The sequence below is a fragment of the Chelmon rostratus genome, chromosome 6 (assembly GCF_017976325.1).
Source record: "Chelmon rostratus isolate fCheRos1 chromosome 6, fCheRos1.pri, whole genome shotgun sequence".
Classification (NCBI taxonomy): Eukaryota; Metazoa; Chordata; class Actinopteri; order Chaetodontiformes; family Chaetodontidae; genus Chelmon; species Chelmon rostratus.
The window spans coordinates 20,320,055-20,340,071 of NC_055663.1; the positions used below are offsets into that span (position 1 = coordinate 20,320,055).

Consider the following 20,017-nt stretch of genomic DNA (forward strand, 5'->3'; position numbering starts at 1 on the left):
GTTGCCAAGGCGACGGGCCATTGTGCCGGACAGCGAGTGTGGTGGCCCTTCACTGTGAGATGTGGAGGCTGAGTGTAACAGTGACGGGAGGATAAGACTATGGAGATGGAATGGGTGCCACTGGAGCTGAATAGCACTTCATTTGGGGGTGGAGGGGGTTGAAATGAACAAGTAAGGAGGGGCCTGTATAAATACTTGATGAGAATATGTACTCGGCTACACTGAAGGTGCCGGCTGTGAGGCCAAGAACACTGTGCTTATGCTGAAATCACACCTACCTCTGCTCTGACCATCTGGTCCCCGGAGAATTCGGCACTCTTCGATCTGTCCGAAAGACGAGAACATCATTCTGATCTCGTTCTCGCCGTATTTCTTTGAAACCATTCCGATGAAGAGCTTTCTGTCTTCTACCGCTGCAGAGGGATGAAAAGAGAGCAGCTATTCAGTTAAACCCAAACAATTACAGAGCTATGAAAGCGGCTGTTACATCAGGCGTTAAATCATGCACCTCTCTTTTTCTTGTTCAGGCTCTTTCCTTGTCATGCTGCCACATTTTCTGGCTCTCACTCAAGGTGCCAGCCTCTTGGTAGAAATCTCTGCGACTTGGAGCTTTGTTTTCCTCAGTGTCTACTTCTCTGACAGAGGACTGTGGTCTCCTCCAGATCCCCATGTACCTGCTCTACTCTTCTCCCCTTGGTGCCTTTTAAAGCCCTTAATCCTCCTAACCCCTGACACTATATAGAAATTGTGTATTGCTGCACATTCCCTGGACTTAGTCCTTCTCAGGCCTTCATATTTTGCCATTAAATAAAGACACAGTGCAGCCCCCACCTTCTTTTAAAATGTCACACCACATTTGTATTGGCTAAATCTTGCTCTTCCATGTTTTCCCTCTCAACAGACATCATATCAGTACCCTCCTATCCCTGCATTTCACATGAATCCACTTACCACTTGTTTTCTCACTGTCAGCGGGTTTCATCTGGATAGGATGATGCATCTGAAATAAAAGGCATAGAAATGGTTAACACAGCAACCTTCACCATTTTAAACTATGCAGGTGCTTTGCCTCGTGATCTTTCATCACAAGGGTCTCATATCTTCACACTCACACATTACCCCATCTACCAGCATTTCTCCCTGCCTCTCGTTTTGTTCTCTCACTCTGAAACCATCATTGCTCACCACTGCCAGATGAGTTGATGGCGAGGATCAAATTCTCCAGTATCCAATTTCACTTTTCGCCGTGTTGTAGACTTGTGATTGAACTTATCGATTCTTCCTGTCAACATCCCTTATCTTCTTCAATTTTACGTAGATGGTTGACAAGCAAGCCAGTTCTGTGCTGCTTTTAAATCTACGGTGAGTTTTAGTTTTTGAGGCAATGAATTTCTTAAAACCCCCACACACCATTATACCACATACAAACAGAACAAGGTGTGGCAAATCTAAAGTGTGAAAAATCTCATTTGAGTCAGCCTAACATCTCTGAACATGATGCTCTTTCTCAAGCTGCGTATGTGAGAGAGTGAATGCAGAATAACTTCTCTAGGATCTGTCATTTCATGCCATTTAATGAGCACTTTTGTCCAAGGCAACTCAGAACTTCAAGTGAATGTATTTTTAGCACCTTTACCTGCCATGTGATGTGAAAGAGAGGAAATAAATCGAGCTGTGAGATGCCTGAGCAGGTTGTACTTATGAAAAGTGGTGGGTTTGTTTTTGACAAGCACTAAAGAGAAGCAGACAGATGGCCTGCTCAGTATGGATACTGGCTAGCGTCACTGACCAAGGAGAGCGAGGCACAGAAGGGAGAGAGACCAGGAACAGGGAAACAAGCTTTTCCACTGACACGCAAACCTAACTCAGTGAGTTGTAGTTAGTGCCAGTAGCAGTATGACCAGGGATTGGGATTTGAGAGCTGAGCTGTTAGACTACACTCTACTTGAAATGTCTGGCTGATTGACAGTCCTCCAGTGAAGAGTTAGGCCTGTATACTTAGCCTGCTACGCTCATTTATCAACCCGGTTCAATATTTACCTGTAACCTCACTGACAGGGGCTCCGTTTCCAATAGACTGGCCTATTGACTTAATCGACGGCTGGAGCTGTTTGGTATAGATTTAATTGATTGGAAGGAGAGTAATTTAGTACGGTGTATGGGTAGGGCAGATTTGTAAGGGTTTAACAAGCAATTGCACTTATTCCAGTTGACCGGGCTTTAATCTCTCTAGATAAATCAGGTAAGAAATTACGAGACCACACTCACTCTAACCAGGCTGCATTGTTAAAAAGACTTCAACTCGCCTCCTTTTTATACCTCCAACTTTGGGAAATAAAAATTTAGATGTGCATCAATGATTCATGAAGACAAGCATTAATAATTTGTTCCACTTTGTGGCGATCAGGTCCTGTGCCTCAGTGAATAACCTCCTGCCTGGTCAAGCACACTTTACCTGATACCTGTGTGTACGCGTTAGGTCAGCTGGGTTATCAATTCATTGTGTTGAGGTTCAGACAGTCCTTGGTATACTGTTGGTGCATAGTGGGGGCTGAGATATTTCTCGGGCCAGATAGGCGTTCAGTGAGCCGAGAGCTCATTATCGGGCAGCACACAGCTCACAGCCTGCACCGGGGATGTAGAGGGGCTCAAGCAGCTAAAAGCAGCCCATACTGTGCTTACTCACCCCACTTAAGGTCTTTATGTTGTGCAGTGCATTCTGGGCCTCCAGTGCAGCTTTCCTTGTATAAAAAGTTACAAAACAGCATCCTGCAGAGAGAGAAAAACAGAGACAAACAATGGGCGGGGGGAAGGAGACAAAAACAGCATTAAAAACAGCGCATACAGACAATAAACGCAATACCACAACTGCTGCAGAGCAGGAAAGAAACTAATGTACCAGAGGATGTTCTCCACATATCACATGTTAGAAACATGTGACAAGATATTCTTAGCACCAACTGTTAGATGGTGCGCACAGCTCATGTAGGAGGGCTTGCAGCGAGGACACTGGAGTAATGAGATAGTTGAAGGCAGTTGTGTGACATGGCCATAGAGATGACCACAGGGTTAGATAGCTGTCAGGAGGCACTGATGCACTGTCCTCGGGTCAACACAGCCTGTGCAAGCCAGGGCAAAGTACCAACACATCAACACATCAGAGAGAGTGGTGCGGCATTACATAAGAATCCAATCACATACATACATTCATACAGGAGGCATGAAAACAGCACAAAGAGACAAGAGGGAGCAGGAGTGAGAGCGAGGAAGAGGAATCATGGGAGGAGAGAGGTGGTGGGGGAGGGGGATGAAGAAAAGAAGAGCGGGGGAGGGAAAAAAAAGCCTCTCATCCTTCCGTCCCAGCAGACCGCCAGTGGCGTTCCAGCCTGTCAGTTTCACTGGGCTGGGGAAGTGGAGCACTGCAGCGTCTCTGACCTACATAGTGTGTATTATGCTGTTACTGGAGCTCCCAGGCCGCGGGGAGGGCTGTTGAACTCTAATATGCATCGAGCTTCTCTCTTCTCTCTCACAACCAGCTGAGCTCTCTCTTTCTCTGCTGCTTAGCCCTGCCTCCAATTTACTGGAGCTAAATAAACCATCCAGAGAGGCGTGATAGTTATCAGATGATTTTTTCATGACCTGCAGTAGACGTGACCTAAAAAACATCACAAATCTGATGGCTCCTCAATATATCCATGGCAAAGTAAACATCCAAAATGGAACTGGGATTACAGCAATTTCGCTGAACAAATCAAACAAAAGCAAGATTGATGACATAAGAAGGGGGTGAAGGGTGTATTATCTGCCATGCAAATAAACATAAGACAGATAGCATCAGGCCGTCGTGCTTTGATATAACTGCCCCCACTTCTCTCAGTAGAAGAAGGACTGCTGGGAAAGGAGGACAGCAGTTTAATTGATGGGTGTTGGGGGTGATGCTGCAACATATTCACCTCACACAGGCTGGGTGAGCCAAAGACCGCTGTGATCAAGCCAGATTATCTATTAGAATACATTAACATTGCATTAACATGTCAATAGGCCATCACAGCTGACACTCCACATAGAACAGGGGAGGGTTCTGCTTAAAAAAAAAGGGTGCTTTGAACTCTTCAGCCTTTCAATGAACTGCACAGCGTTTGGCTGTATCTTTATATACGCACAGCATTATAAGCACCCTGGAGATTTTCTGGTATATCTTTGAACACACTCAGGATTATTTGGTGACACGAGATGTGTGTAAATCTGGGGGCGGGGGGGGGGAAATCATGTGAATCAAGTGCTGTCCTGGTGGCAGGTTGTGATGCCTTTAGGGCCTTGACACACTAAAGGCTCTTTTTGACTAAATAGTCACAGTGAATTGAGGAGCTATGGGACTTGTATCAAGATCGAAATCAGGAACCAAAGGTTCCTTTTCGTGAATTCCATTAAGATTAAGCAAATCATAGCACGGTTATTGTCAGCACATCTTTGACATCTACAAGAAAAAAGGCCAGGGACAAAAAGTAAGCATAGATTGCACTTAACGGGTAAAATCACAGATTCAATAGACTGAACAGCCAGTGAGGAAACAGTGTCTCTCAGCCTGCCTCTACCAACTATTTTACAGACTAAATCAGTGGAACAGCGTCTTATAAGGGCCAACTAATGCCAATGGTTGTGGACACACCTCAACAGCTAAGGGTGATGCTTGGCTAGAGACCTTTAATAACAGCCAAACATCTCCAGACAGCTTGGTTTGGCACAGTGTGGCTGCTGAACCAATGATAGCACAAAATCCGCTCAATTTAGACACAGTCCAGCCTCATACAGGGTCCTCACATTAAAACCCAGAGAGTGGATTAGTGCCTTTAACCATAGTGAGTCATCCAACCATCAAGGGGATTGAAATTTGGGTGCTGTCGTAAACCCAGGACAGTTATATCAGAAAAACTGTCGTTTACTTTATTCACCTGCAGTTAGTTACGGGAGACTGAGCACTTCCAGTGGCACTTTACAGCTCTCTGCAGACAGCAGGCTTCCACTTCACCGTCTCCTCTAATTGCAACCTAAACTGAATCGCTCAACTCGAGCACCATTTCTAAGGTGAGCGCATCGATAGATGTCTTAATGGAAAATTGCAGTTGAGTAACACTTCCTTCATACAATGCTGCTTTTAAATCAGCATGACGAAGTGAAAAAAAATCCATAAAGCAAGGTTTTGGAAAAAAAAGGTGTTATATTTTTTTTAACCCTGAAACAAAAGACCATTGAATCATCCAATCTGTAAGCGCAAACACAGCAGCATTGCGTGTGCAGACAAGCAATGCAGTGCATTGCCTAAGGGGATTGTGCTGAAAGGTGATGGCAGATGATGTGGCAATAACAGGGTTTTGTGTGTTGTGCTTGACCACTTAAAGCCAGGTAAAGAGAGGACAATGGTAGCCATATAATCGTATTAGTTTATCTGTACTTCTGGCCACTGAAAAGGCAAACAACCAATATGTAACCAATATGTAAGTTCAATTAATTTCATTAACAATTCATGCTTTAATTGAAAACAGAAGATCATTTACTCTATAAATGTACCAATTACAATGCCCCATGCCAAGTTACCAGACCCCAAAACGCCTTAAACAAACAATCACTAAAATGATTTAATTCCCTGAGCTTACCTTTGCTCTGAGGTGGATTCTGGGTGCGATCACGGAGGATGTTGATCTGGTGCACAGCTCCAAAGGGCTCAAAAAGCTCTTTTAGTTCTGTTTCTGACCAGGAGCGCGGGATCTGTCCCACAAACATCTTGATGGAGTCTGGGTCTGGCTGGTCCAAATGCTCCAGCGACCCGTTCATCTTGCTGCCGTTGCTAAAAGAAACAAAAACCATACCAAAAAAATTAATACATCTAAAAACAAACTATGTATTGATATACTAGGGTCTAAAATGATTAGTTTTTTAGGTTAGAATCAGTAGTCATATTTACATGAAATTTACTGGGGAAGGATCACAATGCATCATAACGAGGATTTCAGGATGACTCAACATTTTAATATTTTTTATATATAGGAACTGTGAAGATACTTTGGGTATGATGCCATTGCACATATCTTATCTAATGTGGAGGTCAACAACATGGCATTTGAGAAATGTTGTTAATGTAGATATGATTGGAAAAAAAACAGTAGAATTACAAAAATTGTTATACTTTTGTTCCATTTCATCCATTTTAGATGACAATGGTCACAATAATGCTGCAACAAATTGTTCCAGTGGATCTGAAAAAAATGCAATGTTAAGTGACAGGTCTGTCAGAGGGTCAAAGCACCAAAATATGTTACAAGGAGGTTGTTAGATAAAGTCAATCAGAATCTCAAGTGGGCTAGTATGAAGATTAAGCCTAGTAAGTTAAGGAGTATTTCAATATACAGAGGGAAAGTAAGTGATAGAAAGTTTGCTATAGATGGTGAGGAAATCCCAACAATTAGGGAGAAATCAGTTAAGAGTCTAGGACGGTGGTACAATGTGGACCTGAATGATGTTGAACAGGTTGTGCAATTTAGAAAGGATGTTGCAGAAGGGCTGGAGAGAATAGATAAATCAGGGCTCCCAGGAAAACTGAGGTTGTGGTGCTTGCAGTTTGGCTTGTATCCTAGGTTAATGTGGCCAATGTCAGTATATGAAGTCCCATTATCTGTAGCAGAGAGAATGGAAAGGCTAGTTAGCTCTTATATTAGAAAATGGTTGGGTGCTCCCAGGTGCTTAAGCAATGTAGCTTTGTATGGGAAAGGAATGCTTCAGCTGCCAGTATCCAGTCTAACAGAGGAGTTTAAATGCACTAAGGTTAGGACAGAACTTTTATTATCTGGGAGTAAGGACATGTTAGTTAGCAATGTGGTTCCGAATCCTTCTGGGGGGAGGAAATGGAACCCAAGGGCAGCAGTGCAGGAGGCAGAGGCAGCTCTTAGGCATGCAGAAATAGTAGGAAATGTTCAATTTGGCCGGGGAGGCTTGGGGCTTGGCCCAGGCAAACCAGTGTGGAATAAAGCAGGTCTAAAGGAGAAAAGAAAGCTTGTAGTGGAACAGGTGCGTAGGCAGGAGGAGTTGTTAAGAGGGGCAAAAGCAGTTGGTCAAGCCAAACAGGGACAATGGTTGAATTGGGAAGGTGTTGAGAAGAGGAAACTTAGTTGGAGGGACCTGTGGAATATGGAGGAAGGCCGTATTAAATTTCTGATAGGGGCGACATACGATGTGTTGCCAACCCCGCAGAACCTAAGTCTCTGGGTACAGGGCGATCAATCGTGCCCACTCTGCTCAGGTACAGCAAGTTTAAAGCACATTTTGTCAGGTTGTAGAATTAGCTTATCACAAGGCCGGTATACATGGCGGCATAATCAGGTGCTGAGAAGCTTAGCCGCAGGCATTGAGGAGAGAAGGAAGCAGGTGAATTCTGGAAGTTCTAGAAAGGAGAGGTTAGATGTGCAGTTTGTTCGAGAGGGGGAGAAAAATAAAGCTGCTAAGTCAGGGAGAAAGCAGGGAGGTGGCTGCCTGGTAGGGGCTGATGATTGGCAAATGCAGGTCGACTTGGGAGGACAGCTAGTTGTGCCCCAGGAAATAGTTTATAGTAATCTGAGGCCAGACATTGTCTTATGGTCCATGAGTAAAAAGACTGTGTATTTTATTGAGTTAACAGTCCCTTGGGAAAATTCAGTGGAGGCAGCTTATGAAAGGAAGAAGACTAAGTATGCAGATTTAAAGACAGAATCTGAGCAGAGGGGATGGAAGACCAGGGTCTGTCCGGTTGAAGTGGGGTGTAGAGGTTTTGTTGCAGGGTCAGCTGTTTCACTGTTGAGGGAGCTGGGAGTGCATGGGCAAAATTTAAGAAAGACAGTGAGGGAGATGTCAGATGAGGCTGCTAGGTCTAGTCAGTGGATATGGATCAGGAGAAATAATAGTAGTTGGGGGGTGAAATAGGGACAGTGGGGGGGCAGGCAGAGGACATGCATGCCTAACCCGGCAAGAGAAGAGGTTAAAGTCTGAACAAGACACCTCTCCTCTGCTCTGCTTTCCCCGCCCCATCTTCTCGCTCTGCCAATAGGAAGAGAACCAGGAAGTTTAGATAAGGTGGGGGTGTGGCCAGCTAGAGTCTCTCTTTGGGACCATGCGGCCTGTTCAGGTGAGTTTGCGTGGTAAGACACAGAGTTGGCTTGTTTTTTTTGATCTTTTTGGTTGTTTTCCTGTTTTGTCTGCTTCTTGAAGGAAATGTTAGGGTTTGTTTTCCTGCTCTGTTTGCTTTTTGAAGGAAATGGTAGGGTTTGCTGCTTCTTGAAGGAAATGTTAGAAGAGGCTGTTAAATCTAGTCTGTGGTTTAGGCCTCCACCTTCAGCACCTTCTAAATTTTCCACCCCCTACCCGAACAAGGGTCTGTATCCAATCCCTACTTTCATCTTTTGACTCTACCTCTTTATTTTCTATCCCCTACCCGAACCAGGGTTTGTATTCCCACCCCGCTTTTTCTTGGTGCAGTTGGTGAGAGGCAGGGGTAGATGATGGTAGTGTGGCAATCGGCAGTTACATGTGGCATCTAGGCCTGTGGTAGCATTGTAGCAGCTAACAATAGCTAAAGCGGTGAGAGTATGATAGTATCTTAGCAGTTAGTATTGGTAGCTAGCAATTAACATTAACAGTATAGGTGAATCTAGCGTTATTGTCTTCTTCTGTTCCTCTTAGCAGGTAGCGGTTAGCACATAACATTAGCTAAATGGTAGCATCGGAACTGTATTGTCTTCTTCTGTTCTTCCTAGCGGTTAGCAGTAGCATTAGCAATAGTTAAATGGTAGCATCGGTACTGGCCACTACCTGGAGCATCTCTGGGTCAGTTGAACGTGGCGGTGCTGTTTGGATTGTGTAGGAGCAGTGTGAACTGGCACTAGGGGGGGTGACTCTGGGACGCCGGAGTTCACTGCCTAACCTCCTGGAGGTGTAGTGGGACTAAGTAGGCGAAACACTGTTGAAGGGAGGTTTCCACCTGATGACCCCCACAGACGTGTTAGGAATCACTGCTCTTTGGCAGGTATAGAGGCAGATTAGAGCTCCAAGGTTCTTCACTGAGAATGAATCCTCTTTTTGAGCACAAGTATCTTGTGTTTAAATTAACAGAGGTTGTTAATTTAACAGGTCAGAAAAACATGCAAAACCAGTTTCACTTCACAGTGAGTGCCGACTATTTGTCTGTCACAGTAAAAATATCAGGAAGCAAAAACAATAGCATTTTATGAAAATAGATAATCAAATGATGTTTAGTTTTTAACTCAGTATTTTAATTTCATCTGTTATACCTTTCTAAATTGCATGGTTGTGCTATTACATTTAAAAGGCCCAATGTGTAGGATTTATTGTCAGAAGTATGACAAAACGTTTTCTATTGGCTTATAACAACCTGAAAATAAGAAAAGTTGTGTTTTTGTTAGCTTAAAATTAGCTCTTTATATCTCCAGAGAGAGCACATGCTTTTTCACGGCCACTGTGGTAGAGGGTACGACGTGGGGTATTCAGGTGGTTGCTATCTGCAACCTCAACACTAGATGACACTAAATGCTTCACACTGGCCCTAACTTCTACATTTCATACAGTATTTTGGATTTTAACGATATACATAATATCAGTAGCAAGAAAGATATTTTCAATAACTGCAGAAGATAAAGTAAGACATGGTACACAAACCTCCACATTGTCCCTTTTAAAACCCAAATACTTCCAAATAGCTGGTGCTACTTTTCTCATCAATTATTTTTGACAATTTTAATGACACTCTTGTTAGCTTGTTCCCTAAATGAATGGACTGTGTGTGTGAGATCAGACTAAACTATGATTTATTATATGGGCTAGGCGTTGTGGTCTTTAAAAGTAGTTCTGAAAAAACAATGTGCATTGATAATGTTTAATATATTTCAAAATCTCTAACAAGGAGCCAAATGGTTGAGCATGAAACCCGTTGCAGTGTGACATTTTAAACATGCACACACTGAAGTAGAAGCTCAAGCAATGTATTGTTTACAATAATGGACTCTGAATTGCATAGTCAACAACATATCGAGCAACAATCTGGGTGGTCAGAGTAGTACCACAATAATGGACTTGAGTGAAATACTAAATCGTGCCATTTTCCTTTCAGACAAGCCTTAGGGACAGAGAATCAATACCCACCAGTGTACCTACTACTACAGCACCTTTGTCTCACTCTCACACAAAATCAAGCACACAAACATTTCCTGACAGGGGTAAAAGCGCCAGAAACCAGGAATGAGGTTGAAGTTACAGCCATCCACAAGTGTCAAGGCAGAGAAATCATGTTGAGCATAAAACATCACTCCCAATACACAATGTAGTACCCCAGAGGATCAAGAAGGGCAAAGATCAAGTGCAACACAAAATATGTCTTATACACACACACAAGCAGAGTACCAAAATTTTTAAAACAACACTGTAAAAGCAAGACTGACAAAAAGACACAATGTAGTAATGTAAAAACAATTTTACACACAGACCTTTGGACGCGAGCCATCCATCTTTTACAAATTGAGCCCAGCCGTTCTGCAGAAACACCAAACTCCTTGAGGGACTTAAATGACATGCTAACAAATCACACTTCAGTTCTTTTTCTTCTGAAATCCAACTCCGCACCTCACTATCAATGCTTTTTTTCCCCTGGAGGCTGTCAACACATTCAAATGATGACATATAAACAGAAAAACCTACAGTGAAACAAAGCCTCTCTCCACCAAAAAAAGGGTGAGTGCCCCCCTCCCACCAGCTCCGACAGCTTAACGAAAACAGCACTGCAGAGCTCTAAACCTCCATGAATCGCTGGTTAGCGGACAGAGATTTTGCGGTACATCTCCTCCTCAGGCGCTTTGGCGATGGTACAGAGAGTAACCTACAGCTTCTTCACCACAGCAGGGGGAACAATCACATATTGTTCCCCCATGCTGGAGAACACTATTCACCGTTCCTCCACAGCACAATGGGCCAAGTCAGAGAGATGCTTTGGAACACATCGAAGGCTACGTCTGCTAAGACCACAGCACTGGTGGGTGACACCATTTATCCAGTTTTGCCAGTGGCACTCCGACGCCATTTTGCTGAGGGCCCTTTGATGAAATCTCGCTGTGTAAAAAGCAAACCTCACTTGAAAAACTGGATTTGTGTCACAGCATTCAAAAACATGAAGGCTCAAAATCAACTCCCTTTGAACAACTCTTTAACAATCATTAAATTCTAGAAACCCCCTGCAGCTGTGCATTGTCTCTTCAGTGGACGGGACTGCTAAAGAGAAATGTAGCTGCAGTCATGCATTCTTTGGTCCACCCACACAAAAATTATTTAAATACTGTGAAAATGTGATATGTCATGCATTTATATGACTCATGAAAGTCAATAAAATTAGTAATTCAAGTAATAAAAATCGGTGATTGAAACAGTCTGCCTCAATATTTTGTTAATCATGGCACTTTTGTACAGTGGAAAAGTGCACAGGCAGTAAGCACGGTCATGCAAAAAGCTGTACCGACCACTTGAGTTGAAACTGGAGGAAAAGGAAAAGAGTAAGAACAGACAGGAAGGTAAAAAAAATGTCACAAACTATTTAAGCTTTGGTAACATTTCAGGTTAAAAGCATCCTTGCTGCTGCATTAGACTTAAAGAAATAGTTTGACATTTTGGGAATGCGCTTATCATTCTTGCCAAGACTTAGATGAGAAGATACCACTCATGTCTGTAGGGTAAATATGAAGCTACCGTGAGCAGCCAGTTAGCTTAGCATAAAGACTAGGGGGTGGGGGGGCTAGCCTTGCTATATCTGAAGGTTCCAAAATCCATCTATCAACACCTGTAAATCTCAGGAAGTTAATTCATCTGGCCAAGATGTTGCCCAGCTTCTCATTTAACTTGTTACTGAGCCGAATAAATGCATTTCCCAAAATGTAGACCCATTCCTTTAAAAATAATTAACTATGGCTATCCCCTGCTATCTTAGCTACAACACAGGTGACAGCTGTCTACAAGGATCAGTATCTGTCAGTTTTAAGTGGCTCCTGCTGATCTAAAGTAGTATCTATCAGTGGAACTAGAGTTTCAAGCCATTTGGCATGTCAATACAGCAGCAGCCATATGCCAATACTATAAACAGGGGCTTTTTTTTGGTTGTCACAGGGGTTATTTCTTCAGTAGAAATTAGTCTCAAAGAAAATTGTTCAGTGGGTTCAGTGAGGTCAATAACCAGGACACTGTTTCACTAAAGACAGGATACTGTTGGCATATATTTATTATTATTTTTCAAATTGTCTATTTAATAGCAACAAATGAAATTTCATTCACCTCACTTGTATTGGGGTGACACCAAAAAAATCTCAAGGAGGACTACGAATCTCAAAACCGGAGCGAATATAACCAATGCTATCTACATCGCTTGATAACACTGGAGGAAGAAAATATTGAGAGAACTCACCTGTAAATAAAGAAAAAACAAAAGAGAGCCTGCATTACAGTTAAGTTACAGCATTTTACAAATTATTTGACTTTCCTAGCTGAGTGAAATCAACTGCAGAGGCCGCTATCTGCTTAACCATCATATTCACATGACCAGCTTTTCCCCTCACATACACATTATTGGCACATGTAATTAATAAGGGTACTGACTCAAAAATACTATGATTGATTCAGTCAATACTGCCCAGTTCTGCTGCCTTCACTATCCAGCAGAACGTTCCCAGACAGCGCTGATGAAGTCTTTTGCTGAGCTTCTACAAACGGCCCTGCGATGTGGCAGCTCATCATGCTCCAAGACGCCCTGCAGCAGCTGACAAGCCATTCAGAGCGACAGTTGCATGCTTACTGCTGCACCACCCATAAAAACAGGTGATTTATCTGAACCATGTGCCTGTCCTGTTGGTGAGCTCTGACCGTGCAAGTATGCCAGCGACACCTTTGCTGTGCCCATAATAGAAAGCCAGCCAATTTGCCGTGTAATGCACATGATTTTGAAAGCTCAGCGTTGTGTGTTTGGATGTTACTCATCCCTAAACCATCAGGGGTCACAGCAGCAACACATGTCACATGATTTTTGTTATGTCACCACTGCTAATGGAAAGCAACCTCACTTACATTATTAAAAACCCACACTATAAATGTATCTTTATCCTTGCTAGCTCTTTAGTGTTATTTGGCACTTGTAATACCAAACTATCACACTGTTGCTTTAATTAAAATACTCATCAAACAAGTCTTGTTAGGGGAATGTTACACATAATGCTGAGTTTCTTCTTGTTTTGAGTAATAGACTAAAACTCATTTGCCTTTGGCTGTTTTGGCAACCAGAAGCACACTGCTGTCATGCTTTATTGGGGATAAAAAAAAAGAAGTCAAAGTTCACATGAACACTCGTAATGCTTCTGAGAAAAGAGTAACATCAGTCCAGTGAAACAGCTGTTTGCAAGTAATACCCTCAAAATTCATGAGTTGCTTTTTCTTTCAGGAAACCAATGGCCTTATAAGCTGATTCAACGAGACACAGCATGCCTCTAATGCCTTGGTAATATCTTTGACAGCTGTCAAGTACAACATAAAGGCTCCCTCCTCTAGCTCCATCTATTTTCTCCACTACTACAGAAAGAGGTAGAATATTCTTTGACAGGTTGAATAAGGTTTCATGAGCTTGGTATAAATATATCCTCCTGACAGGCTTGAAGTTGCAACTTAAAAACTGGTCACAGCAAACTGCAGCGGGATTCACAGGTTTGTTGTAGGACCCCTGAGCCAGAATCACTCAGACTCGTGGCCCAGGCTTAAAAAACAAACAAAAAAAAAACAAATGGCAACTAAGAGTGGATGTCGCTTGAGGCCAGAAAGCAAAAACAGGAGGACTGTGTGTTATTTGATTTCCATACCTCTAATCAGTACACTGTGAGTCTGATGAGAAGTTATTAAAATATTTTCCTCCTGGCATTAACTCCAATTCAGCTCAATATGGCCTGATTTCATTGTTGCATTTCCCCTGATGAAGACAGACATGTTCAATCAGCCTCTGAATGGCCCGCATGTTAACAGACGGCCAGCATCTGATGACAAGGCCCGCCCCATTAGCTCCATAATCACACCAAGTGTCCCTGGCGGTTATGGATGATGTTGCTAAAAGTAAAGCTCATATGAACGAACGGTGAAACACCGAACTAAATAAACTCTGCTCACACCTTCGTCAGTGTCAGATTGAGCATGAATTTAAATATTCAGGTGGAGCTCAGCTGAACAGGCAGGAGCCTTAGCAGAGAATCTCAAATGAAGAGACAAACAGCCCACTAAAAGCGACAATTACATTTGATCACTTTGACAGAGAATGCTTGCCGGCCAAACTTACTCAGTCATCCATCATCGTAACCTGTGACGGGCAACAGAACATCTTAACTTAATACAAAACTCCCTTTACTAAACATGTCATTTTTGGTTTCCATTTTATGCCAAATATAGGATATTTTCCTGTGGCTGTGTCGGAAATTGCTCCCTCACTCACCCATTCACTTAATCCTATATAATAGACACTAGATTTACACTAGGGTGCACAGTAAAATGAGATTTCTAAACATCATTATGTGTCATGGTAACTGACAAAGTGCATTGTGGGACTGTAAGCAGAAAGTACTTAAGGGGACCACTTTTTTGTTGCATTGCTGGAATTAGGGCAGTACATACTGTTGGGACACCCAAATGAAATGCCGGACATTTATATAGCATACTACAAAGCAAATAATTTCTCATTTCTGACACAACCTACTACAGATAAATGGAAGCTTTCCGTGCCACAGTGGCATCAACCAATCTAAAACAGAGAATCTCTTGTTGTCACATCCCCTCAATCCAATCCATACTGCGCGTCTTGACTTGTCAACTCAAGAAGTATTTTCTCAATCACACAGCTGATTCAACTCCATAAGGAATGCAGACACTGACTTAGAGGTCACGTTGATCTGAACAGTACATAGTCTTTAAAACTTCATGCTAACTGATACTAGTTTTACAATCATAAGCACAGACATACTATAGCTTACTTTTCTACTTTAAAATACTTTTATTCTGGGCTTCTTTCAAAAACCAGCCACACAGCACTGACAATTTCATGGACATGGTGGGTGCATCTGGTCTTATGTAACCCTGTCCTACAATATCTTTTGTTTGCAGAGGAACTTGCTCAACCTTCGATCACGCCACCCCACATAGGGGACGTGATTATGAGCGTGCATATAGCTCCAAGACAGTCAGTCTTGTAATTATTGCCGTGCCAAGCTAGCAGCAGGAGCAGAGAAACAGGTGACAGGCGAGATGAGAGCCCTCCTACTCTTGGCCTACAACATCTGGCTGCATGGCACTCTCTCACCACCAGCGCCACCGTCACAGTGAGGGTAGAGAGCAGACCAGCTGGCCCAAGCAGCCCCCGGAACCTGTGCCAAGAACCTACACTTCACACAGATCAACAGCTCCCTGGCCACAACAAAAGGGATCACTGTGACGCTTAGCTTACTGACATACCACTATGCCTGCGTTGGCTGCCAAAGGATCACGCTTAAGCCCTGATAGTCACTCTGACCATCAACAATCAGAGGGATAAATCAATCAAATACAGCTGGGGCAAGATCTAATCACCACCTTGCTGTCTCCAATTCCCACTGATGAGATTCAAAAAAACATCCTCCCGAAATGTTACATGTTACAAAAAACAAACCATGCATTGGTTAAATTCACAAAAGGGTAGGGCTGCAACTAATTGTTTTTATGAACAACTAATCAGTCAACATTTTTTTCAATTAATCAGCTGTTTAGTCGACAAAATGTTACTAAAAAAATGTCCATCTGAATTTCCTAAATCCCAAGTGTTCAAAATACTTGTTTTTACTACGATCGATAAACCTGAAGATAAAAATTCACTGTCACCTCAGATAATGAAAAGCACCACATCATCACAACTGATGCACTCTGAAATGTTTGGTCTTTTTGACTGAAAAATTGCAAATTATTGTTTATCAATACAGTCGCCCATTATTTTTCTGTTTCATACTCAGAACAAAATAAAAGGTAAATGATCAAAAACTAATTTTGCAACCAGTCTTACCAACCCCCCCACTGATAATCAAAAATATTTTGAAGAAACACTCTTCAAAAATAACTGAAAGTGCAAGTTCCTGAAATCAAACGACCAGGCCCCTTTGAATCAAAAAGAAGACAGCACTGCTAAAACTGAAAGCGTTTAAATTTTAAACAGTCTTGCAAAAGCAGACTGGGTTTGGAAATGTTTTTGTCAACCGGGATTGGCTGTTATGTCGAGTTAAAGTATGAACCTCTGTACTTGGTGAATGTCTTTTCTCCCTTGTTTACATGCCCTGTCACAAGATGCCCATTAATGGCTCAATAATGTAGCAAACCACGTGTTTTCTGCCGTTAAGTAAGCACTCTACATTCAACATGGACGGGGGGCACCGATGCCTGAGCTGAAGCTAACGACGTTAGCTAGCTCGCTCGCTAGCAGAGAGGCAGGGAGGGACAGGGAGTGCGCCAGGCAAGCCGAGCTGATAGCCTGTGTGCTACCTACAAACAAGGTTCACTTGTATTGTTGAGATTAAGATATTTAAACTGAAAAACACGACGATATCAGGTCGGCAAAAAATACATTTTGAGCAAACTTCACGTCAACTCTACACAACGCACTTCCCTTTAACCCGCCGATAATGGACTGTATTAACGTCTACCGTTTCGACAGAGCACACGTCAACGTAAACTTGTTCAGTTGCAACTAACTAAACAAGACGGTGGTACTGTGTTTGTACAAGCAAATTAACACAAACAGACACCCCTGGCTGCTGTTTTCCAAAGCTAGTCGATGCTTTTCTGGACTGATACCGAAACGTGTGATCTCCGGAAGCACATGTCACTTGACTATTGTAGCGCGCCCAGTATCCGACACCACCGCTAGCAAACTGCGTTTTCTTACAGTCACTTCGAGTAATAATGTGTTAGCCCACAAGGTTTGTGTGCTCAGTCGTATTCGGGCGTGGTGTTACATTTACTTAACAGACTTCTTCTGAGACTATATTCCTTATGATCTAAGTTAGACAAACTACTTCAACTCCAGGTGAGCGTGCCGTCAACGTTCGTACGATTAGCACCGTTAGCATCCCCGTTGCCAGTTAAGCTAATGTTAGCTAACTCCCAACTCGCCTTGAACTGTGTTGTTTGTTTTATCTCAACGGTCACAAATGTTTGCGTTGCTAACGGAGAGGGACGGCAACTTAATGTTACGTCGAAAGCTGGATTACTTACATTGTGTCGGTCGAAGTCATTAACCGACTTTCGGCCAGAGGGTGGAAATCCAGGTTGTACGTCGAAGTCATGCTCAAAACAACGTCTATCTAACAATGAGAGGGGACGTCCGCTCACTCGCAAGAAGCTCAACTCCGGCGAGACGGCGACAAGACGAAGCAGAACAGGTGCAGGGAGGGGGCGTCTTCTTCAAAACTGCATGAGAGAGAGGGCACCGATATCCGCCTTATTCCTTCCTCCTTAATTTCTCTCTCGTCCCCGACTGAAATAAATTCCGGCAAGCCGCTGTCACACTGCACACCGAGCTGCAGCAAACCAGAGGCGTGGCCTCTTCAACAAAAGTCTGAAACCATGCTGCCTGCTGCTGCTGCTCAGCCAGCCTCAGCGCTTCTACCCCCCATGTAAATTTACTGTAATGTCCCTTTAGGGGCTGGCACGTGGTGTTCTATAGAGAGTTTAGTGGTCTACTTCTAGTCCGTGAAGTCCTATCTGCTGTGGCATCGCCATTATAATCGTATAATGTGATTCTTATATATTCTGCAGCCTATTAAAATGGGATTTTAGTAGAATGTCCAGCTTTATTGTGAAGGGAGGTTAGTCTATGCATGAGTCAGGGATATAATGATCCTGATTAGAGAGCAATTTAAAATGTTTAAATATAGCACCCAGGTCATTACCATCATGATTAATAATGCTGCTCCTGTTTCCATGATTTCTCAGGAGTCTAAATTAGGCTTGTTTTAATTGAATTACTCAAATAAACAAGACCATTTCCAGCTTGTTTATTGCCTTACATTGCAGATAAATCTCTTCCAATCAAAAGTGAGATGGTTAAAATGCAGCTTTTCTTGCTGTCTTGCTTTTCCCCAGGGTCATAGGTCATGTTCCCCTTTGTGCTGGGCTGTTGTTTCCCTGGGGGAGGGGGAGCCTGTCTTCTTTTGTTGTGCTGGGCTTGCAGGGCGAGGCCTCTACACTTGGGGGGGAAAGGTAGGGGGGCATTGTCAAGTGCTGTTTGCCATAGCAGAGAGAGGGAGGGGGGGCTATCCTAATTATCAAACCATTCATTATTGCCCCAGCAGCTGCACAATCCAAAAATATTATTCATAGCGAGTGTTAAGAAACATCCCATTCACGAAATCCGACTTAATCCTTGTATCCATAGCAATTTCAAGGCAACTTGGCACCAGTTCAGAGTGTGCTCTATTAAACAGTGCCTAAAAGAGGTTTGTATGCATAATGTGATATGCGACCTATTTTGCCATACATGTAGACAAGCCCACTATGCAACATGCATTACCATTAAGCTGGAGGGCATGCTATAAAAAGATAGTCTAAATCTCTCTGGAGAATCAGGTTTCATTAGGATGGAGGAAAAATACAATAATGTCATCCCATCTGCAGCATCCACATATTTCCTTTAACTCAATTAGATCTCAGGGGATCTTATTGAATAGATTTGTTATAAAAGGAGTAGTATTCTTGCAAAGAGCACCCTCAGTTTCCCTTGTGGGTATGCACAACTCATACAGTACAGTTTTCTGTACAGTGCATTATGCCATCACACCATTTTTTTTCCTGCCATTTGGCATGCTTGTTCTTTCCTAAGAGATGTTTATTGGAGTGGACTCCACAGGCTGATGCCTAGTTGCTGGCACCTTCTAATACTGGCCTCCTATTCTTAATCTCAGATTATTACGACTGTAATCCCATCATAATACTCCGCATGTACCATGCCTTTGTTGTTTACATCAAATGTTTCTTCCCTAATGCAGTGGAACTGTAGTCCCACTCACCCATCATCATCATCATCATCATCCAGCGTTTTAAATTTGCACCCTTTTCGTGATAAACCGCACAGTGTAAAAATAGGCCAGCTTCAAACCCAAATGGGCCACATCATGCCTTTTTGAACACGTCGCCTTGAACTTGGAGGCACACTTCTTCTTAGCCCTGCCTTTCGTGAAAGCGAGTGCAGAATGGCGACCAACTAAAGGGCTCTCAAAATGGAGAGAGAGAACTTCGTTTTATCATGCTTTCTAGAGGAAATCTGCTGTGTCAAGATGTACTAAGAACACATCATAACACTACCTTTTCAGTTCAGGTCCACTAAATTAATGCAAATTCGAAGATGTAAATGTACCTTCTTGTTCTTTTAAAGATAAGTGATATCTTGTTTTTGACCGAGGGAGTATAGTAAGGCCTGGGTTGGTTTAATCTAATATCTAATCACATAGGTTTGTCTTTTTCAGTGGCCTGTGTGATTCACAGGCAAACATCTGCATCACTGACACATTTATATCTCAGTTATTTTTTTATATATATATAGTTCATGCATGTATCTGAGCCCATGTGGAACTTTGAAAAGAGGAGGAAGGTAAATTAAACGACGTGAAAATGCTATAAGGTATTGATTTTTCTTTTCCAATACAGTTTAAAATTAAACCACTACCTTATGATTGAATAATTTTTGTATTTTTGTCTCTGGAATGTGGAATTGATATGGATGGCCAGATTCATTATATTGAATGAATTCTTGTTTCCTCAAAAAAAATAAAAATCTATATATGTGTGTGTGTCTGTGTGTGTCTGTGTGTCTGTGTGTTTACGTAGAGACACCAGAGGAACACCACCCTTCCCATAGTCACATAGTCACAGCATGGGAGAATGCCTCAACTGGAAA

The 20,017-nt window shown here is 42.7% G+C and overlaps 1 protein-coding gene across 5 annotated transcripts in view; it reads right to left on the reverse strand.

Annotated features, from left to right (window-relative positions):
* LOC121608426 (CUGBP Elav-like family member 2) overlaps positions 1-17,628 on the reverse strand; it is a 32,397-nt gene extending 14,769 nt beyond the window's left edge. For all 5 annotated transcript variants that reach the window (XR_006006913.1, XM_041939696.1, XM_041939694.1 and 2 more), the window contains exons 1-5: positions 17,338-17,628; positions 5,655-5,845; positions 2,687-2,769; positions 952-1,000; positions 279-413 (exon numbers count right to left, since the gene is read on the reverse strand). Coding sequence is in view for 4 of the 5 variants with exons in the window: in XM_041939696.1 (XP_041795630.1) it covers positions 279-413; positions 952-1,000; positions 2,687-2,769; positions 5,655-5,845; positions 17,338-17,408 (529 nt within the window). In the remaining variant the exon portion in view is untranslated. The remainder of the gene's footprint in view (positions 1-278; positions 414-951; positions 1,001-2,686; positions 2,770-5,654; positions 5,846-17,337) is intronic.
* Between the last annotated feature and the right edge of the window lie 2,389 nt (positions 17,629-20,017).